Source organism: Mixia osmundae (assembly GCF_000708205.1).
Source record: "Mixia osmundae IAM 14324 unplaced genomic scaffold scaffold_15, whole genome shotgun sequence".
NCBI classification, from domain to species: Eukaryota; Fungi; Basidiomycota; class Mixiomycetes; order Mixiales; family Mixiaceae; genus Mixia; species Mixia osmundae.
This window is the reverse complement of record NW_014575549.1, coordinates 138,242-161,686: the sequence shown is the minus strand read 5'-3', so window position 1 is coordinate 161,686 and position 23,445 is coordinate 138,242. Positions and strand designations below refer to the sequence as shown.

General features: G+C 56.3%; 16 protein-coding genes across 16 annotated transcripts; 7 read left to right on the top strand and 9 right to left on the bottom strand.

Annotated features, from left to right (window-relative positions):
• Positions 1-30: 30 nt before the first annotated feature.
• On the top strand, positions 31-1,449 carry L969DRAFT_55241 (uncharacterized protein; the record flags this gene model as incomplete). The annotated part of the gene is made up of 1 exon (XM_014709466.1): positions 31-1,449. One exon carries the CDS (start codon positions 31-33, stop codon positions 1,447-1,449), a length of 1,419 nt encoding a protein of 472 aa, XP_014564952.1.
• Positions 1,209-3,351, bottom strand: L969DRAFT_91039 (uncharacterized protein). The gene is made up of 5 exons (XM_014709465.1): positions 3,085-3,351; positions 3,004-3,024; positions 2,656-2,953; positions 2,423-2,599; positions 1,209-2,373 (listed from the first exon to the last, which is right to left on the bottom strand). The coding sequence occupies exons 1-5, from the start codon at positions 3,130-3,132 to the stop codon at positions 1,544-1,546; spliced, it is 1,374 nt and encodes a 457-aa protein (XP_014564951.1). The 5' UTR covers positions 3,133-3,351; the 3' UTR covers positions 1,209-1,543.
• A 125-nt stretch (positions 3,352-3,476) lies between these two features.
• Positions 3,477-4,232, top strand: L969DRAFT_26732 (uncharacterized protein; the record flags this gene model as incomplete). The annotated part of the gene is made up of 2 exons (XM_014709389.1): positions 3,477-3,681; positions 3,730-4,232. The coding sequence occupies 2 exons, from the start codon at positions 3,477-3,479 to the stop codon at positions 4,230-4,232; spliced, it is 708 nt and encodes a 235-aa protein (XP_014564875.1).
• A 102-nt stretch (positions 4,233-4,334) lies between these two features.
• Positions 4,335-5,442, bottom strand: L969DRAFT_97401 (uncharacterized protein; the record flags this gene model as incomplete). The annotated part of the gene is made up of 3 exons (XM_014709464.1): positions 4,335-4,825; positions 4,881-5,273; positions 5,334-5,442. The coding sequence occupies 3 exons, from the start codon at positions 5,440-5,442 to the stop codon at positions 4,335-4,337; spliced, it is 993 nt and encodes a 330-aa protein (XP_014564950.1).
• A 106-nt stretch (positions 5,443-5,548) lies between these two features.
• L969DRAFT_20408 (uncharacterized protein) lies at positions 5,549-5,891 on the top strand (the record flags this gene model as incomplete). Its single annotated transcript, XM_014709384.1, has 3 exons — positions 5,549-5,623; positions 5,676-5,720; positions 5,778-5,891. The coding sequence occupies 3 exons, from the start codon at positions 5,549-5,551 to the stop codon at positions 5,889-5,891; spliced, it is 234 nt and encodes a 77-aa protein (XP_014564870.1).
• A 57-nt stretch (positions 5,892-5,948) lies between these two features.
• Positions 5,949-6,576, bottom strand: L969DRAFT_55141 (uncharacterized protein; the record flags this gene model as incomplete). Its single annotated transcript, XM_014709463.1, has 3 exons — positions 5,949-6,258; positions 6,317-6,391; positions 6,443-6,576. 3 exons carry the CDS (start codon positions 6,574-6,576, stop codon positions 5,949-5,951), a joined length of 519 nt encoding a protein of 172 aa, XP_014564949.1.
• A 74-nt stretch (positions 6,577-6,650) lies between these two features.
• On the bottom strand, positions 6,651-8,340 carry L969DRAFT_55244 (uncharacterized protein; the record flags this gene model as incomplete). The annotated part of the gene is made up of 4 exons (XM_014709462.1): positions 6,651-6,964; positions 7,015-7,094; positions 7,145-7,308; positions 7,369-8,340. The coding sequence occupies 4 exons, from the start codon at positions 8,338-8,340 to the stop codon at positions 6,651-6,653; spliced, it is 1,530 nt and encodes a 509-aa protein (XP_014564948.1).
• Positions 8,341-8,456: 116 nt separating this feature from the next.
• On the top strand, positions 8,457-10,166 carry L969DRAFT_55059 (uncharacterized protein; the record flags this gene model as incomplete). The annotated part of the gene is made up of 4 exons (XM_014709461.1): positions 8,457-9,169; positions 9,222-9,505; positions 9,559-9,699; positions 9,727-10,166. The coding sequence occupies 4 exons, from the start codon at positions 8,457-8,459 to the stop codon at positions 10,164-10,166; spliced, it is 1,578 nt and encodes a 525-aa protein (XP_014564947.1).
• Positions 10,167-10,253: 87 nt separating this feature from the next.
• Positions 10,254-12,317, bottom strand: L969DRAFT_20404 (glycosyltransferase family 90 protein; the record flags this gene model as incomplete). The annotated part of the gene is made up of 4 exons (XM_014709383.1): positions 10,254-10,482; positions 10,531-11,031; positions 11,085-11,774; positions 11,827-12,317. 4 exons carry the CDS (start codon positions 12,315-12,317, stop codon positions 10,254-10,256), a joined length of 1,911 nt encoding a protein of 636 aa, XP_014564869.1.
• A 153-nt stretch (positions 12,318-12,470) lies between these two features.
• Positions 12,471-16,237, bottom strand: L969DRAFT_80274 (uncharacterized protein). The gene is made up of 7 exons (XM_014709460.1): positions 16,169-16,237; positions 15,966-16,118; positions 15,568-15,914; positions 15,053-15,515; positions 13,502-14,988; positions 13,227-13,452; positions 12,471-13,179 (listed from the first exon to the last, which is right to left on the bottom strand). Exons 1-7 carry the CDS (start codon positions 16,209-16,211, stop codon positions 12,563-12,565), a joined length of 3,336 nt encoding a protein of 1,111 aa, XP_014564946.1. The 5' UTR covers positions 16,212-16,237; the 3' UTR covers positions 12,471-12,562.
• A 63-nt stretch (positions 16,238-16,300) lies between these two features.
• On the top strand, positions 16,301-18,774 carry L969DRAFT_97393 (uncharacterized protein; the record flags this gene model as incomplete). The annotated part of the gene is made up of 3 exons (XM_014709459.1): positions 16,301-16,421; positions 16,473-16,588; positions 16,639-18,774. 3 exons carry the CDS (start codon positions 16,301-16,303, stop codon positions 18,772-18,774), a joined length of 2,373 nt encoding a protein of 790 aa, XP_014564945.1.
• An 86-nt stretch (positions 18,775-18,860) lies between these two features.
• L969DRAFT_20400 (uncharacterized protein) lies at positions 18,861-19,948 on the bottom strand (the record flags this gene model as incomplete). Its single annotated transcript, XM_014709382.1, has 2 exons — positions 18,861-19,873; positions 19,930-19,948. The coding sequence occupies 2 exons, from the start codon at positions 19,946-19,948 to the stop codon at positions 18,861-18,863; spliced, it is 1,032 nt and encodes a 343-aa protein (XP_014564868.1).
• A 185-nt stretch (positions 19,949-20,133) lies between these two features.
• L969DRAFT_97391 (uncharacterized protein) lies at positions 20,134-20,960 on the top strand (the record flags this gene model as incomplete). Its single annotated transcript, XM_014709458.1, has 2 exons — positions 20,134-20,239; positions 20,293-20,960. The coding sequence occupies 2 exons, from the start codon at positions 20,134-20,136 to the stop codon at positions 20,958-20,960; spliced, it is 774 nt and encodes a 257-aa protein (XP_014564944.1).
• Positions 20,961-21,003: 43 nt separating this feature from the next.
• L969DRAFT_97390 (uncharacterized protein) lies at positions 21,004-21,827 on the bottom strand (the record flags this gene model as incomplete). The annotated part of the gene is made up of 5 exons (XM_014709457.1): positions 21,004-21,067; positions 21,115-21,142; positions 21,197-21,221; positions 21,271-21,592; positions 21,643-21,827. 5 exons carry the CDS (start codon positions 21,825-21,827, stop codon positions 21,004-21,006), a joined length of 624 nt encoding a protein of 207 aa, XP_014564943.1.
• A 25-nt stretch (positions 21,828-21,852) lies between these two features.
• On the top strand, positions 21,853-22,888 carry L969DRAFT_91026 (uncharacterized protein). Its single transcript, XM_014709456.1, has 2 exons — positions 21,853-22,097; positions 22,151-22,888. Exons 1-2 carry the CDS (start codon positions 21,898-21,900, stop codon positions 22,824-22,826), a joined length of 876 nt encoding a protein of 291 aa, XP_014564942.1. The 5' UTR covers positions 21,853-21,897; the 3' UTR covers positions 22,827-22,888.
• A 152-nt stretch (positions 22,889-23,040) lies between these two features.
• L969DRAFT_40860 (uncharacterized protein) lies at positions 23,041-23,341 on the bottom strand (the record flags this gene model as incomplete). The annotated part of the gene is made up of 2 exons (XM_014709455.1): positions 23,041-23,151; positions 23,207-23,341. Coding segments are annotated over 2 exons (246 nt in total), but the record flags the coding sequence as incomplete, so codon positions are not given.
• Between the last annotated feature and the right edge of the window lie 104 nt (positions 23,342-23,445).

Below are 23,445 nucleotides of genomic sequence, written 5' to 3'. Positions count from 1 at the left end.
GATGTCAATAGTTTTTCTGTTACACTTGACATGCTGATGGTCTTCGCAGCGCCGCAAGCAGAAGCGTGCAGCGCAGTGTCGATGTCGCGAGTATGCGTCATTGGCTGCGGCGCCAGCGGCATCGCTGCCATACGTCAATTCAAGGCTGCCGGCTTCTCCGTCACGGCATATGAAGCTCGATCATCTCCTGGCGGCGCTTGGATCCTCGATCGCGATCCTGGACCTTGCAAGATCTCATTCGATGCTGCTGGCAGAGCAGTCGCCCGGGGCAGCTCGATCAGTCTACCTGCGACGCCCATGTATCCGGGTCTGAGGAGCAACCTGCCGAAAGATCTCATGTCGTTTCGTACGCAACGGTTTGAAGCTGCAACCAATTTTGCTGGGCCTGACGAGGTGACGTCGTACCTCTGCAAAGTGCTTGGGAAGGACAGCGATGTCGTCAAATTCAACACTATTGTCACAAGATTGCGGCATGCCAGGGGAAAGGGATCTTGGAAAGTGACGACGCGCAGGCTGGACTCGGAGGAAGTCGAGGCGACAACAGAGTACGATTGGGTCTGCGTCGCCAACGGTCATTACACTGTGCCATACATACCGCCCATCGAGAACTTGTGGACCTTCCCCAAGATAGCGCACGCCCGGTGGTACCGCCGCGCGCAAGACTTTGCAAATGAACGGTGTCTCGTCGTCGGCGCTGGCCCGTCAGCGCAGGATGTCCTGCGAGAGATCGCCGTGTCCTCGCCCGATGTACGCGTAGTCCAGAGCTGTCACGGTGGTCAGACAGAAGCAAGGGATGGCGTCGAGCAAGACTGGGTTTCTCGAATCTCAGTCGTACCGCCCATAGAACGCACAGAGGGCAATGGCATCCACTTTATAGACGGCACGCATCGTGACGACATCACGCTCATCTTATTCGCGACAGGCTACTCTTATCACTTCCCGTTCTGTCATACGGAGGATGCGCCATTTTCCGCAGCACCGCTCACGAGTGAACGACCGCATCCTCATGTGCCCCCGCCTCCCTCATTCGTCGACACAGCAGCCCGAGCCGTGGGAGGACCATCTGTACTTCATCTCGCAGAGGGAGACATCTTCTACGAACCCGATCCGAGCCTTGCGTTTCTTTGCCTTGCCAAGATGATCGTTCCCTTTCCTCTGGCGGATGCACAAGCGCGCTATGTCGCTCGAACCTGGCGAGCTGCTGCAAACGTCAATGACATCAGTCTCAAGCCCGGCAGAGTACAAGAGCCAACAAAGGCGCATGTACTAGGATATCCTGCCGAGTTTGATCTCTCGGACTCGCTGATGTTGTCTGTCGGTGAGGGCAGACACGACGATGACGATCGAGATCATGACGAAGAGGGCCGTTTCTTCGAGACACCGCAATGGCGTAGAGAACTCCGAGAGAAAGCAAAATTACTTAGACTCGCAGAATTAGGCTACAAATAGATGCTCAACGATGCAATGCATTGCGAAAGTCTACAAGCGTACAAGATGCAAGGATTCCCCACAAATATCTCCCAAGGCGTCGATAGACGCAGCATTACTTGCCAGTATGCGTTGATTCGTGCGAGTGCTCGCTGGAGCTCAACGTCACTCTTTGTAACGCCGCTGTCGAATGCGGCGGCGAATCGTCATTGACATACGTCCCTTCTTTCGTGAAGTAGGGAACATCGACGAGATCGTACTTTGGCTGCTCACTGCCAGTGACTGTCCGCTCGAGATCATCAAAGGGCGAATCAAAGGGCAGCTTGAAGCTGCCAGAGCCCGTGTCGACATCTGTTCTGTGACCTCTCGAGCTGACCACACTGGCATGCTGGGTCACGAGCGGCAGGGAGGCGAGATGAGTTCGATCGCCCTGTGAAGTCTTTACGCCGAGGCCGAATTTCCTGGGGAAACTGATCAAGTTTCGCGTGAGGAGCCAGAGTACTACGTCGGCTAATCCGCCCAGCGTATAGAACGAGCCAGCCACGACCGCAGCGGTGAAGCTGAACTGATGGCCAGCAATACCGGCGATTCTATAGACCGAGATGGGGGTGATGACGATCAGATAGACGAGCGGGTAGTACATCATCCGTTGAGCTATGCTGTCAATGGCTCGACTGTTTGATGTTTCTGCTACGCCTCTCGACGATTGGGGTATAATGGATGGCTTCCGCTGTGCTTGCGAGCCAGATTCGACCATCGTCGTCTGCGTGTTCGTTCCATTGCCTCGCATCGACCTAAAGTCGAGGCGATGTCGAATGGTGAAGAAGACGATGGTGTAGAGCACAAGATTGCCAGCGCCGGCCAGGAAGACAAAGACGTAATGGAACCATAGCCGATAATCTTCGTATGACTTGTCAATCCAGCACCAAGCTCCGGCGACGTTGTCTGTCGGGCAAGTCAGCTCTGATCGCTTGCCAAATAGAGAGATACATACAGAATGGGCCGCCTTCGGGTGTGGCCACGGCGCCCGGACCGACGGAAGCGAAGATGATGGTGACCGCCCAATTGCAGAACATCCATATCGCGACGACCCTGTTAGTCGGGCGATAGCGCGCCACGAGAATCATTGTTGTGTGTATCGCGATTGAGAGTGACCAGATGGCCGCCGCGACTGTACTCGAGGACTATGATCAGCAGGAAGTAGTGCCAGTGAAGCCAAGGACTGACCATCCCCAACTTGTATAGCGACAGCTTGAGCAGTACATAGGCCAGCTGGGTTATCGCTGAATTGCTTGAGGATGACCCAATGATAAGACGCCGAGAATCCCAAGGCTTGCAAGAGGTCGGCAAAGATCAAGTTGAGGAAGAAGACGCCGAACTGACTGCGCAAGAAGCGCTCCGCTCTAGACGAATCGTGATGGTCATTCGAGCTATCTGGCGTGGCAGACCGGAGTCGTTTTATCCTTGGCCTGAGTAGCAGATAGGTTGCGCCGACGAGCAGGACGAGCGTGGCCGTAGCGGAGATCTGCTCCTACATGAGCTCTATGCTAAGTATAGCCCGCGAGCTCGACTGACCGAACCACATATCGCAACAGCCTGTCCAAAGGGAGTAGAGCCATCAGTCAACGCGCCTCAACAGATGCACTGTGAGCTTGCCAGTACGCCTTTGCTACGGCTGCCGAGCAGCTTGGAGGTCGTCGACATGCTGGTCTATGTCCGCAAAGCCGCCTATGTCGACCCGACGATCTGCGACGTGGGCGTCGGCCTGTTGTGGAAAACCTAGAGACCGATGCTACACCCCCGCAGGACTCCTGTCTTGACAACCCCTCTTCTTCTCACAATTCGGTCTCCATGGCATCAGTATGATTCATACGCGAGCAGACCTCACGGCTGCGCCAGCTTGGGCCGAGATCCTGCGCCAACAGACGGAACCGCCGGTTTGGGTCGCTTTGGGGCTCAGCGCATGGCTAGCATAATTCATCTAGCAAATTCGAAAATGCCGCAAGACGCGAAGCGCGAAGCCGAGCGAGCGCTGTCGAGAGCGAGCAATGCTCCGGCGATATGCATCTCATGCAGCTGCGCAATTGCGCATGACAATACTGGGAGCACCGGGTTCTGGCAAAGGCACACTGTCGAGCCGGTTGCTCGCGCGCAATGAGCTCGCCAGCGTCGTTGTGGGGGATCTACTCCGCAAAGAGGTCAGCCTAGGCACCGAGCTAGGTCTCAAAGCCGAAGCCGTCATGAGATCGGGAGGTGTGAATCTGAGCTTGCGACTTGCACTGAGCTGACGAGACATGGCAGGATTGCTGCCTGACGAAGTGATCGCACGGTTAATGCAACCCCACTTGCAGGCACTTTCTGCAAAAGACTGGCTCATAGACGGCTACCCACGCACAGCACGGCAAGCCCAGCTCTTAGACGACGCGCTCGAGTCGTTTGGCGATCGATTGACGCTCATTGTCAATCTCGACGTGCCTGATCGCGTCATACTTCAGAGGATAGAGGAGCGTTGGATTCACGCGCCCTCGGGTAGGACGTACAACCTCTCCTTCAATCCGCCAAAAGTGGCAGGCAAGGATGACGTGACGGGAGAAGCGCTATCGAAGCGGCCTGATGATGATGTCGCGACGTTTGCCAAGAGGCTCGAGAGGTATCACAAGGAAAACAAGCCTTTGCTGGACTACTACGCCAAGGCGGGAGATCGTTTGGTGACTGTGCAAGGCGAGACGAGCGATATCACATGGCCGAAGCTCGAAGCGATCATCTCGAGCCGGTTCAAGCTGACGCCCAAGTCTGCACAGTGAAGCGCAAAAGGGACGAGTAATGTTGCATGCGAATTGGTGTTGTACAACCCACATTGTAAAAGGCGCAAAGACAGGAGGACTAGCGAGCGATCCGGGACATCATCATTTTGCTTTCTTTGCCTTTGCAGCTTTCTTCTTCTTGTTGCGAGCCTTCTTTGCGGCCATGCTGGCCGCATTGCGCGGCTGACCAGACGGCTTCTCTTCCGGACTGTCCTCATCAGAGTCTTCGTCGCCATCGCCGTTGGAAGACGTGGCACGTGAGCCGGTGGCGGGTGGCGGTGCGAGTGATCCATTGGTCAACGCTCCGATCTTGACTGCCTTGCCATTCGCCGTGCCATTCGTCACAGGCGGTGCAGGGCCAACTTGAAGAAGCGGTCCTTGTCCGGGCGTTGCCTTGCCTTGCGCTGCTTGCATGGCTTGCATTTGAGCTTGTTGCATGGCTTGCTGTTGCTGTTGCATCGCCTGCATGGCCTGAGCGTTGAGGGCGATCTGTCTCGCACTGGGCGACACGGGCTTGTAGGCACCGAGCGGTACTGCGCCTGAGATCTGAAGTTCCTTGGGCGCACTGATGAGAGATTCCTCGAGGCGCGCTTCTACATGTCAACACGTCAGTCACCCGTCGAGCTGGTCTGCGAGGGAGCGACTTGCTCTCTTGGGCTCGCAAGCTCGGTATTTGCTCGTAGATCTCCTTCTGCTTCTCGTGCATGGCCATCTCGTTCGCCAGGCCAAAGATGACTTGACCCCAGCCCTCTTTGAGCGTATTGGCTTCCTCTACGACCTCTACCAATTCCAATTCGAGCTCCTTCTCTGCGACCAGGAAGCGGTTCCACAACTCGTCTCCGATCTGTCCTTTGAGTAGCAACTGGTTGAGCGCCTGTTTGGTCTCCCGGTTCTGCCACATCAGCTTGACGTCGAAGACAGCTCGCCTGAGCAATGCAGCGACGAGGATCGGCAGCTGAGGCGGTGGCTCGAGCGAGAGAAGTGAGACATAGATGTCACGATCGTGGTGCGGAGGGTACCAAGGCTCATAAGTCGCCGAAGCTGTGCCAATGAAGAGGTGAGCAACTGTTGCAAAGGCGACACTGGCCCAGGCTTTCTCACCTGCTGCTCGCCGTCTGTAGATCTTTGAGAAGAGTGAGAGGCCCCCGAATAGGACGATGACGTAGGCCAGCGGGGCTGTCAAGGAGGCCAGCACGCCCAGGAAGCCCATCTCGTCCTTGTCGCCCTGCGTCGTCGCCAGTGCGCCAGTGGCGCGTCTCACCACTCTCACCACACGCGCCTACTCGGCCCAGTGACGGGAGCGGTGCGCCGGAGGGATGACGAGCCGAGTGCTTGACAACCCTTACGAGGAGCAGCAGACGATCCTGCTCGGCAGAGTCATCGGCAATGTCGTGCGTCACGACACTGACAGCCCTTGCCATGTCAATTGACAAGAGTGTACAGGAAAAGCTCAACGATGCCATGATAGAGCTCTGTACCTCTCTCGCGGTCGGTGAACTCACAGGTCGTGAGATGTACTTGCTTGCTTGACGCTGTGATGGACAGGAGATCAATACATACAACAGCAACATCACTGCACTATCCGACATGTGGTCGCACTACCAAAGAAACGTCGAGTTCAACTTGCGTACGACCGGTACGCTCGAGGAACCGCAATAGATGTCAAGCTCGGGAGAGGAGGATAAAGTATGTCGTGTGGGCCTGGTGGGCGTGTTGTCACTGCTGCAAACGTGGTTCGTAGATCGGCAGGTGCTCCTCCTCGTCTCGGACCGCGACGACGGGGGTGGTGATCGTCATGAGCTGGGCACAAGTCAAGCAGGGCACTTCGACGGTCTTCGAATGCCATCGTCCTGCGCTCGATCGCCTTGCTTCGTTGAAGGCTCTCATCCCTTCCGGCGTCGTCATCGTCGTGATCGAGTCCGCAGAGGCGGGCGGCGAGCCACGCACAAGCTGACTCTCGAGATTGCGTGATACTGTCATGTAAGCCGCCGTGAAGTCCGGCGTCGCAAGGAGGGCTCTATGACCCCTGTCCAGCCGCTTTGAGCAGGCGTACACTCGGCTACGCTCGTCAATGGATCGCTTACGTCACACTGAGATAGACCACAAGTAGTCGCAACTTTGTCGCTACGAGGGCAGGCTGGTTGCCCCGCACGGCTTTTCTGCAGCTACTGGTGAGTTCTGACTGCCTTTGAGGCCAGAGCGAGACGAACGCAACGCAGTAGACTGAGAGCAGCTCGAGAGAGGCTCGCAAGATCTCAGCAGGGCGATCATCCGTGCTGAGTGTCGCTAGGCGTGTCCAGAGCGAGGCAAAGAGGGAGCCGAGCTTCTCTTGCGTCAAGCCCATGCACAGTCTACGACATACTGCTCGACAGCCGGACACGGACACTCGGGTCAATGAAGTCACGCGACGCGATGCATCTATGATGACGACGGCGGCCGTTTCTCATCTGGGCCCGACGGCGCAGACCCTTGCTGATTATCCGACTTTCGGAACCATCCAGACAGGAATCCGTCGTCCGCGGCGGGTGCATTGGCGACCGGCTCGACGCCCAGATCGAAGACGGATGGCAAGGGCGCGGGCGGCTCTTCTTTGGGTGCATCGACGAGCACGTTGGACGCAATGACGAGTACCACGAGCGCACCTATCATCGTGATCGAGCGTCGTGTGAGCAGCCATTTCCGCGCTTCGAGGTCTGTCCGCACGTCGCCCAGCAGTACCGTGAACTTGTTGCCTGCTCTGTTGGTTCAGCGCGGCTCTTCGGAGCGATCAAGCAAGACGCACTGAGATCGATTATCTTGAGTTCGAGACTTTTCTGATCGACAGAGGCCTCCTCCTTGCGTGCGTTGATGTCGAGCTGGATTCTGTCCCGCGAAATGTGAGCATGCCATCTAGCGCCAGGCTACTGGCTTACTCGTTCTTCAGCCCAGCGATGTCCTCTCCTAGCTTCTGATTGAGACTGTCTGTCTCCCGCTGGACCTGATTGCCCATACTGCGCAGCGATATGCCATCATTGCGTGCCTTGACCTGCACTTCTGTGCGCAGCTCCGACAGCGCAGCAGAGAACAAGTAGGCCTCCTGTCCGGTCGGAAGCATCAATGAGTACATTCACAAAGCGACTGAAGCAATCTCACTGACGTTCTCCAGATCGCTTCGACCGACAAGGTTCTGAGCGGCTTGCTTCTCGCTCATCGTCAGCAGCGCCCTTGTCGCACGCATGACTTCTTCGGCTTCGCCTCTCGGCCAACCTGCATTCTCCAGCTTCTGTACAAAGCGATGCGTATTGAACGGATGCCGTACAGCCGGCAGAGAGTCATGCGTGCTCGGCAGAGGCAGGTCGTATTTCGCCGTAGCGCTTCGGAGCGATTCCTGATCGGCAGCAGAATCTCCGGTAGACCGTCTCCGGTCTCTCGAAGGATCATAAGGTACTCTAGCCAGCGAAGTCGAGTCGCTCGCAACTTGCTTGTCCGTGTCAGACTTTGGCCTTTCGCCTTGCACAATCTCAATCACGCGCGGGGGATCTGTGTCGGCCTTTGCTTGAGCTGCCTGCCCAGTCTCTGCATGTCCCGCTGGCTCGGGTTCTGTACTCGGTGCGAACGATGCCGCTGTAGCAGGACCTTCTGCGTCCCGTATCTTCCTCGCCGAGCTGTTACGTTTCTCAGTCTTGGTCTCTGACTCCAGACTTGGCTGGGCAGGCGTCGCTTCTTGCTGTGGCTCAGCCTTGCCCTTGCCCTTACTCCGGGCACTCGACACGGGCGCCGAAGGAGGCGGACCGTCACTGCCGGGCGTGGCAGTCGCAGTGGAAGCGGTAGTAGCCTGATTGCGTGTGATCGTGCTTCGATTCGTTCCAGAGGCCTTGCGTGTCCGCCTGAGCGGGGCCGTCGAAGCTGACCGCTGACACTGGATGGCAGACGATGTACTCGTCAGGACACAAGCGTCTATCGGCCTGCCCAAGCCGGTGCAGGAGACAGATGTTGTGATCCATCGCGAGATGGCCAAGCTGGAGCCTGGGTCGGCCTGAGTCGTGCTAGCCAAGGCGTGTGTACACTGGTGACTTCGGCGCAGTCTACTGGTCTGATGGAGCAGCGTTGCCACTCTACCGCCTGTCATGAGGCTCGAGAGATCGTCGGAACCGTCGGCTTGGACAAACACGAAAGCGCGCGTCACCCGTCTCTCGCTGCTGCTGCTGCTGCTGCTGCCTGCCCTCCCCACCGGCCTGCCACGTCATGACAGACAGCCCAGAGGAAGAGGCGACACTGGCAACAGAGCAAGTCTTCGACGGTCCGCCCACAGGCGCAGGTCTCTCACGGTCTAGCTCCTTCAAAGCCAGCTCGTCGGGCTCAGCTACGCCTGCGCTTCAGGATGACACATTCTCTGGCTTCACCACTCTTCTCGACCTCGTCGTCGTGCTCGACGCTCACCTCGACCTGCTCAACCGTCGGATGCGCGCGCGGACGTCACTCTGGAAAGAGAAAGCGATAGAGGTGAGGACACGGGCAGAGGATGTCATCTCCAAACGCACGGGTCCTTTGGTCGCTCGTTCAAAGTCTTATGTTCAGCTCGGAGAAGCGACTCGCTGGCTCGATCCTGGTCGCCCGACCGCTGGATCTGCAGAAGACAGCAAGCGCATCGAGCGAGAAAAGATCACGGAGCGCGTTGAGCTTGAGGTGGCCAAGTTTCGCGCAAAGGTTCAGAAGAGGGTCTCGACAATGTCGTCCAAATGGAATGACGCGCATGTCGTCTCGCTCAGAGAGAAGCTCTCCTTCAGCTTTGGCGTGCTCAACATCATGGCCAGTTGCCTCTTGCTGGGCTTCGAGCCAGCCTGGATCCCAACATGGTACTCGCTTCAGGCAGCATGGCTTTTGCCCGTCAGACTCTACACGTACAAGAAACGCAACTACCACTACTTTCTCCTGGACTTTTGCTACTACGTCAACGTGTCAGTGAGGCTTAGCATTCCGTAGAGATTGTTGCTCACGCGCCTGCTTCAGTCTCGTCCTCGTCTTCCTGTATCTGATGCCACATAGCAAGATCCTGTTCGAGTCTACATACTGTCTAGCAATGGGCCCGCTTCTTCTGGCCATACCAACCTGGCGCAACTCGCTCGTTCTGCATTCGCTCGACAAGATCACATCACTCTACATCCACATCTTCCCGCCGTTCCTGCTCACCTCGCTGCGACACTTTGACCCTACAGCCCATCAGAGGTACTCTGCTCTAGCAGAGATGCCCGCACTCCAGCCTTCGCGCAGCCTCGTGCTGTCTTCTGCCATCTGTCAGTCCTCGCAGGGACGCCTAGACGCAGGGCATGCTCATGCCTGCGCGCAGATCTCGTCTGGCAAGTCGCATATTACGTGCTCATCGTCGTAGCCCGCAAGGAAAAGATCAAGCAAGGCCGCGTCACGAGCTTCACCTACTTGCAAGCAGACACAAAGGGCAAGTCAACTGACTTGTGCATTCTCGTGCTATGTTGATCACTGATCACTTGGATTGCAGGCGCTATCGGCAAGATCATCGCAAAGGTGCCTCCACCCCGTCGAGAAGTCACGTTCATGTTCTGCCAGTTCATCTACACGATCATCACCATGTTGCCAGCCGCGCTCTTCGCATACGATTCCAAATTCTTCAGCGGCTGCTTGCTTATCTCTTGCTTCGGCGTATCAGTCTGGAACGGTGCCTGCTTCTACGCTTTCAAGGACAAGCGATTCGATCGAGAGTTGACTGCATTGAGACGAGAGCTGGAGGATCTGCATCGCTCGTCTGGCGGCACGACTTCGCCCAGCGTCAATGGCGCGTCACTTGACGGCGAGACGCAAGTCGAAGAGCCAGAAGAAGTCTCCCTGGATAGCATCTCAGCAGACACACCGCTGGCCAGTGAGAGCACTGGCGCGAGACCAGCAGTGTTGCAGGAGGCCACAAAGAGCAAGTCACAATGACGCAAATGACGGTTGTACATCCGCTGTGTTGTAGTGTGATACAACAGTGTATGAATGCTGTACTCATGCTTGCCAAGACGTGCGATGCTAGTCGATAGGCATCTCAAAGTCCCACATATCGTCCTCGCTTCGGTTGGTCAGTCGTGCCCATTCGAGCATTAGCCGTAGCGTGTAGGCTTGCATATCGACTAATCGCCAGTGGTCTTGCGCCCATTGCTTACCGTCCCTTGCCAATTCAGCTGATAGGTCCGGATTGAGCTGAAGAAAGGCCATAATGTCATATAGATCCGAGAAGTCGGGATTGAGCGGCACATAGCTGCAGGCTAACGGTAAGCAGGTGACTCGAGCAACGAGAGCAGCTTACTGAAGCCAAGGCATGATGCGCTCGGTATACCATTCCCGGAAGATGGTTGCCTTGAGCACGACACTGTTGCTGCTCATGAGGCGATAGAACCGGCCCGACCAACCATTACCATCAATGTCGATAATGTAGCGATGCTTTAGGGATGTCGTCAGAGGAACAAAGGGCGCAAAGTTGACAGTCTTCTTGAGCTCTTCACAGACATCAACATCGCATTGGATCGGTTTACCGACGACGGCGACATCGACCAGCCGTTCCGAAATTTGCTTCAGAGGTGCCGAGACGGATACTGTTCCCTCGGGTGTCTCGATGAGCATATTACGCTGCCCTCGCTTGTCTTGCGCCGCTTTCCACAACCGGTAGCGAGGTGACGAAAGCCAAGAGCGCCTAGCTTTAGGGCTCTGATTGCTGAACAGAGCGCCTGTCAACGATCCTCGCCAGACCGCTGTCCCGTCCGTCTTTTGCTCAAAGCTCGGCTCGTCAGGGTACGCTCCCAAGGTGTATCTGAGCACTTCAGTGATCAGCGCTAAGTTTTGCTTCGAGAAGCAGTAGCTGACTGTTCGTGGGGCACTAGGCCAATATCCGACCGAAGTGCAGACCGTGACCAGCTGAACATGGGCTCGAGCCGACCGATGAGCGGCACTCTAGCAATTTGCGGGTGCATCCAATAGAGACTCGGAGCTTGACAGACATCCATCGATTTGGCGTGATCAAAGATAAGCGAGCTGAAGGGCGGCATGCCGGTCTGTGCAGGGGATTCAGCTTGAAACCATTCTTGGTCTACAGCAGAGTAGAGCGGCGAGCCTCCTGCACAAAGATCGAGCACTGGTTTGGCAGGATCTGAGGCGACGTTGCGGAAGCCATCTTGCTCTTCCCGCGCGATGAAGAAGTCATTCCGCGCTAATCTGACGAGATACTCGCGATGCTCGTATGAGATACTGCCGTAGCCGACGTCACTCGTCGATTCTGTAAATTGCACTTTCCCTGGCAGGATGTCTGCGTATTCGTCGAGTGCTGCAAAAGCTTCCAAGCTGCGCTTGCGCGGCGGGTCGCAGATGACGCGTTCGCCTCGAGGCAACGAAGGATCAATGGTGATACTGCTCGTGTGCTTCGGGATGTTCCGCCTGAGCTCGTCGGTGCGGTAGCGGATTGTTTTTGCATGCAGCGCAAAGAAGGGTTCGATGTCGCTATAGATCCGATCGTACTCATCTATGAGGATGACGCCGTTCTTCTTTGCAAACGCGTACCTGCATCGTCTTCATTCAGTCTTGCAAGGAGACCATGAAGATGATGACGGACCATTTTTCGAAGCCTCGGGGTGGTAGGCGGCCATAGCGTTGCTCGTACTGCTCCACAGCTTCGGCTAATGTCTTGCTTTGCCGAGCAAGCTTGGCCTGCCATTGATCCTTTGCTCGGCGGATGAGCGTCCTGACGGGATGCTCAGGCATGTTGGCGCCTTGTCCAGACGTGGCAAAGCTGACTCGACCATTGTCGTCAGAGTAATGCATCAGGCTGTCCTGACGCTGTTGCTGCTCGGCCGTCAATCCCGGATTCTTCCCGTGCTTGCTCTCGGGTGTCGCTTTGTCTTGCTCGACAATGGCTTCAACCTCGGGCAATGTCCCGATACCAAGGCTTCCAAACACAGCTTTGCGCTGCTTGTCCACCCTTGTAGCGACTTCCCATCCTCTGCTTCGGAGCGGCGCAGCGTGGTCCGTGTAGCCTACATAAGTGAGCAAACAAACCAGTATCGGCACCGCTAGCACCAGCACCAGTCTCTGCGTACGGGGCATTGCAGCAGCTGAAGCGCCGACAGGCGTCTAGCACTGCCTTGCTCGCCGAGCTATTGGCCTTTCATTCGATGGCCGCTCGCTTTTGGCTTCGCGTTCGATAAACTTTATCAAGCGCGCGCGCCATTTCGACGGCGAGTGACACGGACAAAGGATGGGTGATGATAGAAATGTGGCACATTCCAGCATACATATTACTACAGACACGGATTACGTACACTGCACAGTCATACATATTGTCCTGCTCTTCACGCATGTTCCTCGCGCAATAGCCGATCGGACGGGGCGCGCATGACCAGACAGTCGTCAGGCTCTATCGGCGTCGGCATCCCTGCGCCGCGGCTCATCCATGGTAATGCCATGATCTGTTCGATAGTCGATCGCCGTCCAGGGTTGCGGACAAGTAGAGCCTCGACGATTTGTCGCGCTTCTGGAGTGGCCAATCTGCTTGCGTCGTCCACATCGTTTTCGTCGCTCGTATCGCCCTCGTATGTCGTTTCCGGCCAGCGATAGTCACCCTTTGCAATCTTCATGAGATAGGCTCTCCTCCCTCGATTGGCTGCTTCATCGGTGTCCTTCTCTTCGACAAATGGCAGCACGCCCGTCAAAATGGCGTACATAACCACGCCGAGAGCCCATGCATCGGTCTGGCGACCGTCGTACTTCTTGCCCATGATGAGTTCGGGCGCTGCGTATTCTTCGCTGCCACACCGAGTCTCGAGCAGAGGCGCATCGAAGTCGATAAACCGTGACAACCCGAAATCGGTGAGCTTGACGAAGGGCGTCTGCAGATCAGGCAGCATGTCGGGTGGCGGCATTGGCAGACCCGGCACACTCTCGAACGGCCGGCAAGTCAAAAGTACATCTGCAGATCTGTTGAGTTGAGGCAAGCCAGCGATGAGCCGGGCTTACTCTCCAGCTTGATGTCCCGATGCACCAAGCCTATGCTATGCATCCATCGTACCGCTTCCGATAATTCCCCGACGATCCTCCGTGCGAGAGCCTCCGAGGTATGGACGTGATGATCTTTGAGAAAGTCAAAGAGCTCGCCACCGTGACAGGCTTCCAGAACCAGACAAGTGTCAGTAGGCGATTCGAAAGTCGTTAGCAAATGGACCAAGGACGGATGGCGTATGTGCTGACATGCGATCGTTAGCATGTGAATCACGAGCAGTGTCTGCGCGCACCCTTAGTACTTCAACTTCTCGCTGCACACTGATCTTCATTCGCTCATTTCGCGAATAGCTCTGACGGTCGACCAACTTGATGGCGACGCTGCTACCATTGCTCTGTTGGTCGTCGGCAATGACCACCCTGCTGAAAGCGCCTTTCCCCGCTAGCCTCGTGACGAGAAAGCGCTTGTTGAGCATCGTGCCGGGCGTGACAGCTGAGCCCGTTGCAACGTTGCTTTGACTGTACATGGGCCGGCTGGCTGTGGGCTTGCTAGTAAAGACATCGTCTGGCGCGATTGCGAGCGATTGCGCATGCGCGCTCCTCCGTCCAGGGGTACTGGTATGACTGTGGTGCAGCAGAGTCGGCATACGAGACGGGGGATGAGTGATGGCGCTGGCTTGCCACTCGTATGATCCATCAGGAGACCCGCTTCTCCTAGATCGCGCACTATTCGATGACAACGGTTTTGAGTCTGATGCGGACCCGCGCATCGAGGCAGATGATGACAGAGGCGATTTCGCCAATTCCGTCGCAGAGCTCGTCGATTGCGAGAGAAAGAGCTGCGAGAGCGATGGCGAATTGGGCCTCGACGTTACAATGAACGGCTCGATGTTCTCTGTCCAGGACCGCGTAGTGCCATGGTTGACAGCAGGTGACACGGCGACTGAGCCAGCGGACGCGCTCAAGACTGATGGCGGTGGCATGACAGCAGAAGTCGTCGACGAAGAGAAGAAATCGAGGGTCTTCTTGCCTGATGGCGGTGCAGCGCTGCCGCTGATCGATCTCGACTTGCTGGCTGAACTGAGTAATTCGCTTTCGGGCTGATCGTTCGATGATGTGACGGATGCCGATCTATAGGGCCGTGTATCGACAAAGAAGCGAGTGCCGAATGACTCCTGATGCGGTGAGCTACCGCCGACGGCAGGCGAGGGCAATGGCGACATCTCTCTACCTTGGTAACCTTGTGGGCTGAACAGTTGCGACCAAGTCGAACCTGACGCAGACAGAGGCGGAGGAGACAGGGCAGTCTGTAGATTCGTCGTGTTCAAGCTTGTGCTCGAGCTCAACGTCGTGACGGAAGTATCAGCATGTCTGTTTTGGCCAGGCTGGTCTGAACCGTCCGCTATCTCGTCAGTCATTCCAGAGCTACTTCGGTTGCTGATCGTCTCCGCGCCACCAGTCGCTTGCCGTTTGGGGTCAATGCTTATTTGCACATCGCTCGAGCTAAGCGCTGCCGTCCTTCCAGCCCCAGCAGGACCGGTTTCTGCTTGCATGCCGTCATTGGGCGCGCTCCCGCTGGCGACAGCATAAAAGGCTTCGATGCGCTGGGATGGAGATGGCTTGTATACTGCAGACGGATCAACAGGCTGCGGCTGAGGCCCTCTGTCTAGCATATGAGCGCGAGAGTGACTCTCGCAAAAGTGAGTAGTGCCTCTTCGCTTGCTGTCGCCAGAAGCACGCGACGCGACCTGGCCGGCCTGGCCAGCCGGGCCCTGACATTCTCAAAGTTGAGATCATATATGACGACAAAAGGTACAACAACAAGATCAGACAGTACTACTGACGCAGTCCCCATGATGTCTCCTGCAAGCGGGCAAAGTGCGGCCGCGCTAGCTTGATGTTGAGCAAGAGGCCGGCGGGCTGCACATCTGGATTGGTACTAACGACGAGGATGTATGTATTCGCAGTCAAGACTTCAAAGACGGCAGAGTAGGACGCTTCCTTGATCTCCATCGTTTGGAAGGAAGACCGCAAGGCAGTCGAACAGCTCAACCTGAAAGTCTTGACGAACTGACTGATCTTTGCGAATCGTTCGGCCTCCCATTGCTCGGATGTTGGCGGCCGTCGCTGGGCGACACTGAGCGAGTCGGGCTCGTCAGAGTTGAGGGTGGAACGACTGATCACGAGAAACGTCGTCCGCTCGAAGAGAACGACTTCGTCGGCTTGGCACAAACCGGCAAATCGAGTCAGATGGGATCTGATCGAATTAACATTGGGTATGAAGGTCGATACGAGATGTGACCATGCCTTCCACTCGAAAGTCAGCCAAGAGAATTCTCACGCTGAGGCGCGAACGAACCTTGTAGAGCGTCTCATCCCAGATACTGGTCGCGAATATCCTGACATCCTGCCAGTCGTATTCTCTGCATTTCGATCGGATCTCTTCGCTTCGCTTGGCAAAGACCTCCTGTCTAGATGTCGTGGGGACGAGGTCCATCTTATGTATGAGTACGTGGACCATCGGTCCTGCTGATGACGTGGACTTGGGAGCGCCGCTATTGGCGCGCAGGGCAGAGAGGCATTCTGCGAAATAGTGCATGTCGAGTGTCGAAAACTGACTGGACTCGACGTCGAAGATGTAAATTAGCGAATGAACGTCTCTGAAGATACTGTCCCTCTGTGATGACAGGAAAGAGTCCATGAAACCTGCGTGCTCCATCAATGCTGATCCTCGGCGCATGAGGTGATATGTCTGACTCTCTTGACCGCCGCAGTCCCACAGATTCAGGGAGATCTCGCCGAGGAACTTGATGTTGGTGGCTTCTACGTCGATTGTGGCGCCCAAACGGCGAGTGTCCTGAGCAACTTGGTTCGAAAAGATGATGGACCGCATGGACGTCTTGCCCGAGCCTGACACTCGCTCTGAGCTTCCAGCTGAGCCATTGTCGTGGATCAAGTACCTGAGCGGCCCATGAGCAGCGCCTTCTTCTTGAGTTTCGACATGACGCTCTGCAGGACGACAGGAAGAGACGACGCGCCTGTTGCTCTTGAGCCCTTGAGCTTGCTCGATGACAACGACGCAATGAGGTCACATGGACGGATGGCCAGCAGACAGCCCCTCTGTCGGCCTGTCCAACAACATTGCAAGGCTATCACTGAGCGGCGTCGGCAAACAAAGGCTCAGATGGGATCACATCAGGACGGAGCTGAACGGTGAGCTATTGCATGTCAACTGCGCCCGACAGGGCTCATGTAGAGCTGTAGATCGTGCGCTGTACGCTCATGCTCCAGCAAAGGTCTCCGCCGCTTCGATAGCACAGTTCCCGCCCATCTCGGCACAGGTTGCCTTGCTGAATCGCCCAAGAGATCGACAGAGACTCGTGCGCTCTCGTACATCTGCATTGGCCTGTGCTCAATCGACAGAGACCAGATAAACTTTGTCCAAGCTCGCATCGGTAGTGCGCTCATCGAGGACGATCTCCTGGCAGAGTACATGCTCGAGGATCAGCTCGAGACCCAGCGGCAGCAATACATTACGCCGCAGACTATAGCCAGCTGGCAAGGCGCGAATGGCTACAGAGTCATTGCTTCCCATGGCGGACCATCAGGCTCATCTCTCCGCTTCCTCAACTGGCCTTCGCTTGCAGAATCATCCCGGTGTGTCCGGACGAGCCTCGAGCTCAGACTGCCAATCCGTCGCGTCGTCGTCAACCGTTCAGAACAGCCTACCTTTGCCGTTGTCACTCATGGTGGTACCTGCTTTGTGTCTGATCAGGGACCGCCGCGCTACTTGCGACAGAGTGCCACGCTGGGCGGGATGACACATGCAGACGCTGCCGTGTCTGCTGCTGATTCTGGTGAAGCGATTGTGTTGGCGCTCGATGGCTCTGCGCATGCCTGTAACATCCAGCGGCTGCCTGCGCTTGCTTCAACTGCGCCTTCAAGCGGGATCGCTACCTTGCTGTGTCGAGCAGACGAGCAGGACGATTCGGCCATGCCGACGCGTAGAATTGCCTATGCCGACGAACAAAGAGCTCTCATGCTGTCAGCTTCAAGCCTGCGAACTTACGATTTGCGTGCTGGTCCCGGCAGTGGCACGATCCTATTCGATGCTGCTGACCAGTGCGGTAAGCTGCATGACATGAGTCTAGATGCAGATCGGGCTCAAATCGCAATCATGAGCGACCGCAACATTCTCTGGCTGGATCAGCGCATGTCTCGACGTCCCTTGCTCAGCTGCGAGCATCACAAGGAGCCTACAGCCATCTGGTCCCTCGTCAATATACCCACAGAGCGGCAAGAACAGCAAAAGATAGCACTCTGGACGCCGGCAAGCCGCCTGATGACAACCTACCTCGTCGAGCGTACTTCCGATATGATGCTCCAGATCGACTCGTTACCCAGAGCTATCGAAGGTGTCAGCACATCCTTGCTGCGCACAGGCGTTACAACTTTGTCTGACTCAGATGGCGTGCTTCATCTCTACGAGAGCTTCAAGGACGGCTCAGTGACCAGAGCTCAAGTAATCCCGCGCGATCCGCATCGCCGCCACAGCGTTCCCGCACCTGTAAACGATCTGCATGCTGACACAGAGACCGAACTGGGGATGCGCAACCTGGCGAGAACGAACGAAGAACGTCGACTTGCCACCCTTGTCAACTTGCGCGGACTGTATGAAATCTCGACGGGCATGTGCGACGAATGTTATCTCGAGCCAGAAGAGAGGACCCCGCGAGAGACTTCCGAAAGGATGGATCTTCACGCATATGGCGGACGTAGTACCTGGTATGAGCTTGCGAGTCGACTGGAAGCGTCTCAGCAGCCTGCTCTGACGAACTCGGACAGATTGCATTCGACGCAGCTGCTCAGCTCGACGTCGTGGGACTGGAGAAGGCAGCTCAATGAGAACGAGGACGTAGGTGTGCCTCGACCTATCCCGATGGCAGCCTCGGATAGCAGCTCGCTACTGTCTGCAAGCATTGGCATAGCTCAAAAGCGTGCGAGACAGGAGAAGGAAACTAGATCGACTGTGGTCCTCGATAGATTAGAGAAGGATATCCAACTCGATCTCGAGCTCTCTGCGCTCGGTGTAACGCCGATCGCGCCGGAAGGTCCTGCGACGATATATCAAGAGCGCGCTCGGGGCGAGGAAGCGGCGCCCTACCACTTCCGAGCGCTCGTTCCGCGAATCCCTTCGGAAGATGAAGACAGCGATACGTTCGCAGATCGGCGTCGCATAGATGGCTTACTCGCTAGATCTTTGCTGTCAGAATGGCAGCCTGGCTCGGCACCTGCCACGCGAGAAGCCAGCGAGGGCATGCAAGAGGATCGGAAGCCGACGCGCCCCCTTCGCCGGACGCCTTTGCCTGTTGCGATTGCAAAGCTGCCAGATCTGCCGATAGAGATGCCGCAGAGCAATGGTGTCGCAAGCACGCAGATACCTGAAGAGTCAGCCAGTCAATTTGCTCAGCTTTCTCAGCAAGCTTCTACGTTGCAGATAGCGTCTCAATTCGTACCAGGCAAACACGCTGCGCGACAGCCAAGGAAGAGAGCCAAAGGCTTCTGATTATGTAAACTGTTGCTTGTATTGTCTCCATGATCTCGTGTTGCTATGTACATTGGCGCGCCGTTTGTCGCTAGATTGCTACGATGTCAATGCAACAATCTTGTGCTGGGGTGGTAGCCAAGGTCTTTGATGGTCTGTTGCCAAATCTCTCGCCGGAAGAGTGGTATCTCGACTTCCGCGCGAGGCGTTGCCTCCCAGCCACGGTTGAAATAACGTCCGCCTCGTGTTGCTCTATCGTCTTCGTCTGAGACTGCGCATTTGACGAGCGACTTGGCTCCTTCGTAGGGTGTGATCGCCACTCTTGTGGCAATCCAGATGAAAGCAGTCAGGACCATCGCATCCCGTGAATAATTCTGAGTAAAGATGGCTGTGTGAACGTGACCCGGATGCACGGCGAACGTCAGGACCCTCGAATTTGGGTCTTGCTCTAGCAGACGCGTCTGCAGCTCGGCACTGAATGCAGCGAGGAGAAGCTTGGCCTGACCGTAAGCCTCGAGAAAGCGGCCTTTGGGAAAACTCCATTCGCTGTCAGGGAAGTGATCCAGATTGAGATCGTCAAAGTTAATGTCGCCGCCCTTCCAGTGCAAGCAGGATGAAGTGGAAATGATGCGAGCGGCAGGTGCTGCTTTGAGGCACGGTAGCAGCTCGAGTGTCAGCAATGCGTGTGATAGGTAGTTGATCTCATAGTGTAGCTCGAAGCCGTCCTTAGTTTTCGCTCTGACGGGCGATGCGATGCCTGCATTGTTGAAGAGCAAGTCGAGCGGCTGATGGGTATCGCGGAAACGCTTTGCAAGGTCTCTGACGGATGCAAAGTCTGCAAAGTCGACATGCTCGAAGAAGATCTGCTCCTTGCTTGCGCCTGTCGAGGCAACCAGGCCCGCAAGGACTTGTGATTCTTCAGGCTCGTTGGGATGACCTTTTCGGCAACAGATATAGACACGAGAGATTCTCATGCGCAGTAGCATTTGAGCTACGCAATAGCCGATGCCTTGATTGCCCCCGCTGATCAATGCGACCTTGCCGGAGAGATTCTTGTCGAGCGCAAGGCTGACGGGCCACGGATTGATGCCTGCCAGCTCGCCAAGCGCCTGTCGCCATCCTGAAGAAGCGCACATACGTCAGCCATACTTCTGATGTGTTTGTGGGGCCACATACGAGGGCACGCCTTGGCCATGGTCGATATCAATGCGCAGGGCGGCAAGGTCGGCCGACGCGTTTCAGGCCAATGTCAATCTTCAGAGCTGCTCAACCTCTCACATGGACATGCCGCTCGCCAGAGACACAGTGGTCAAGCATGTCCTCGAAGTCCTGATTGAATGGCGGCAAACTCAGTCGAGCTCTCGCTGTCTCTGTATAGCCATGCAAGGCGGTCAAGGCTCCGGCAAGACGACTCTGTGCGCCCAGCTCGAACGGACGCTCAGCTCTCCGCCTCACTCGCTCCGAGTCGCTACGCTCTCTCTTGACGGTCAGTCACGCTTTGAGACACAGCGCGAGCTCGCTTGAAAAATGTCGGTACAGATCTCTATTTGCCTCGTGAGCAACTCGACGCGCTTGCCCGTCGTAGCAGGAATCCACTGCTATCCGGACGTGGTCAGGCTGGCACACATGATCTGAGCCTGGCGCGGCAGATACTCGACCAGGTCAAGAATGGCGCAGACTCGCTCGAGCTGCCCCTCTTCGACAAGTCATTGCATTCCGGCAAAGGCGATAGATCAGCATCAGCGCGACACGTCTCCGGTCCTCTCGATATCTTTGTGCTCGAAGGCTGGAGCATGGGCTTTGCACCCCTCAGCGAGGGTGAGCTGCAATCGCGCTACAACGAAGCGAACGCAGAGCGGTCATACTACAAGCGATATGCCATTGAGCACCTGCGCGAGCTCAATCACAACCTCTCGCAAGCTGCCGATGCAATCTATCCTTATTTCCACGCATTCGTACAGCTCCGAGCGAGCAAATTGGACGATATTTTCCTCTGGCGAATCGAGCAAGAACATTCACTCTTGGCTGCCAAGGGCGCAGGTATGTCGGACGAGCAGGTCAAGCTGTTCGTCGAGCGTTACATGCCGGGCTATGAACTCTGGTCGGGCGGCATCACATCAGGCAGACATGCTGCAGTATGGAGAGGCAGAGGTATCGCACTCCTGCTCGATGCGCAGCGAAGTGTCCTGAGCACCGAGTCCTTCTGAAGCGACACGAGAGTCGCATACATTGCATCGATGATATAAGACACTACAGGCCTGCCTCCTCTGCGCCATGTAAGGCTTTCCTCCTGAAAGCGTTCTGATCCCGTAACCTGCTCGATCAATGAGCATTCTGTCAGGTGCAAGTCGAGCAACTTGCCATCTACGATAGTCCTTGATGGAGCCAACTTTCTCCGCGTAATAGTCGGGTGTCCTGTATAAATGCAGTCAGCGTCGCGAACGGAAGCGATCAAGTTGTGTTGCGCACTGTCAGAGCGCGTTAGCTTAGCAATGCAAGCAGATCCAGATAAAGTACCGGATTGGAAACACTCTGGCGGCCATGCGGATCGACCCTGTTCCTGGCGATGTGGGCAAAGAAGTCGCGATCTCGCAGTTCCATGGCTTGGATCAATTTCGAGTGTGTCAATCGCCAGATGAACGTGCCGAACGCTGGCCCGCTCAGCCAGCCGAGAGCGACACATCCTACTGTGGCTATCGCGTAGGCATAGACGGGCTCCAGGCCTAGGATCAGCGTTGACGGGTCGGTCTCACGTGAGGCGAAGTAGCCAACGCCAGAGGCCAAACCTAGCCCTGTTGTCGGTATTGATGCTAGCAGATTGAAGCGTCTCTGGCTCTTCCTGCTATGTACATGAGCAGCCGATCACTCCTACAGAGAACACATGCTTGCCTCAGGCGGAGGTATTCATTCCAAGGCAAGAGCTTGACGTCGTTGTGAGATGCCTGGGCGACGGTTGCGTCATTGTCAACATTGCGCCTGCTGACCGAGCTGCCGATGGTTCTCGTACTGTCGAGCGGTTGGAGGGTCGGTCGCACACGCAGTATGGGTGCTATGCGAGACTTGAGTAGCGTCATAAGCGCTGGCCAGGTCCGACACAGAGAGACGAGCCAGGCGCCAAATTTCCGCGTGCCGTCGAGCTTGTCAATGTCAGGCGGCTTCATCGTCGACAGCCGAGCACTCAGAGCAAGTCGACATGATCAGACAGAGCCGAGCAATGCTATCAGCGACGACATCAAGCCAGCGGTTGCGCCGATACGAGCCGCTCTGACGCCAAGGCAAGAGACACGGCTGATCGATTATCTCGACGCAGAGTTCCTTCAGCTCAACCGAAAGCTCAAGAAGAGGTGCATCATCGCCGAGACCAGCCTGCTACGCGCGCTGAAGATGTGTCCATCAGGCAGTTGCCTGACGCGCCACTGGCACAGTTGATGAACCTCATCTCTGCATTCGAGCGACTCTTTGACTTTATACTCGGCATCCCCGCGCTCGGCAGGTCAGGTCAGCTGCGCTCTGCCTACCTGCTTCGGCTGCTCGGCGATCTCACCGATGCGCTGACTTCCCATCCCGGCGTACTCGAAGCTGAGCCTGAGCGCGAACGCGACACCCTCTTCGACTTTCTGGACGAGCTTGACTTTGCATGGTCAGATGCCATCATGCCAGGAGCACCCTGGGCGGTAGCGAAAGGAACGAGCAGTGACAGGACGCGACGGCCGGGTCAGGCGGTTGAGGTGGATGATCGTGGGCCGGGTCTGACGGTCACTGATCGGGTGAGGTTGCTAAACCTCGTCATATCATTACGCGAGATGCTCATAGCGAGCTTTGCGCCTTTGCAAAATCATGTCGACAAAGCAAGCGCTGCAGGCCCCATCGAAGTCGATGAGGATAGCGACTCGGATCTCGAGCTGATTTCCGGGCCTCCCGTGAAGGCGCGAGAGCAGACTGCCCGTCTTGATGAAGTCCAAGATGTCAAATTCGATGTGCAAGACCGGCGGGAAGCGAAGCAGAAGGAGCACGAAAGGGCCAGTCGGGTCTTTGAGCGTACCCTCGCCATGCTAGCCGATTTGAAAGACTAGCGTTGGAATGCAAGCCTCACGTTAGTGATCGAGGATACGAACGACATGCATCGTATACAAGGAGCATAAGCTTGAGGCTTAATCGAAGAGACCGAAGCCCTGTCAATGGGATGAGACACCGCCGGGCGTGCAAGTACTGCGCAAAAGAGCTTACCATGTCATCGTCGGACTCTTCCTTCTCCTCCTCCTTCTTCTCTTCCTTCTTCTCCTCCTCAGCAGCGGCACCACCCGCGGCAGCAGGTGCGGCACCGGCAGCAGCAGGCGCAGCAGCACCTCCCGCGCCAACGTTGGACAGCATGTCCTTGACGTCCTTGCCTTCTAGCGCCTGCATGAGGTTTCTATATTAGATTTCGTAGCATCTACTGGGCTCTTTGGCGGACCTTTGCGAGCAGAGTGCACCAGATGGGCTCGACATCGACCTTTGCCGCCTGAACGAGCGCAGTGAGCTTGTCTGCCGTGATCTCGATGCCGTCATCGGCAAGGATGAGGGCAGCATAGGTCGTTGCGAGTTCTGAAGCCGACATGATCGTCTTTATCTCGTAAGCGAGAGCAACAGAAGCTAGCAACTCGGTTTTGCCTCTGCCTCGCGAGAATTTGCCGAGCAGCCACCGTTTGACGA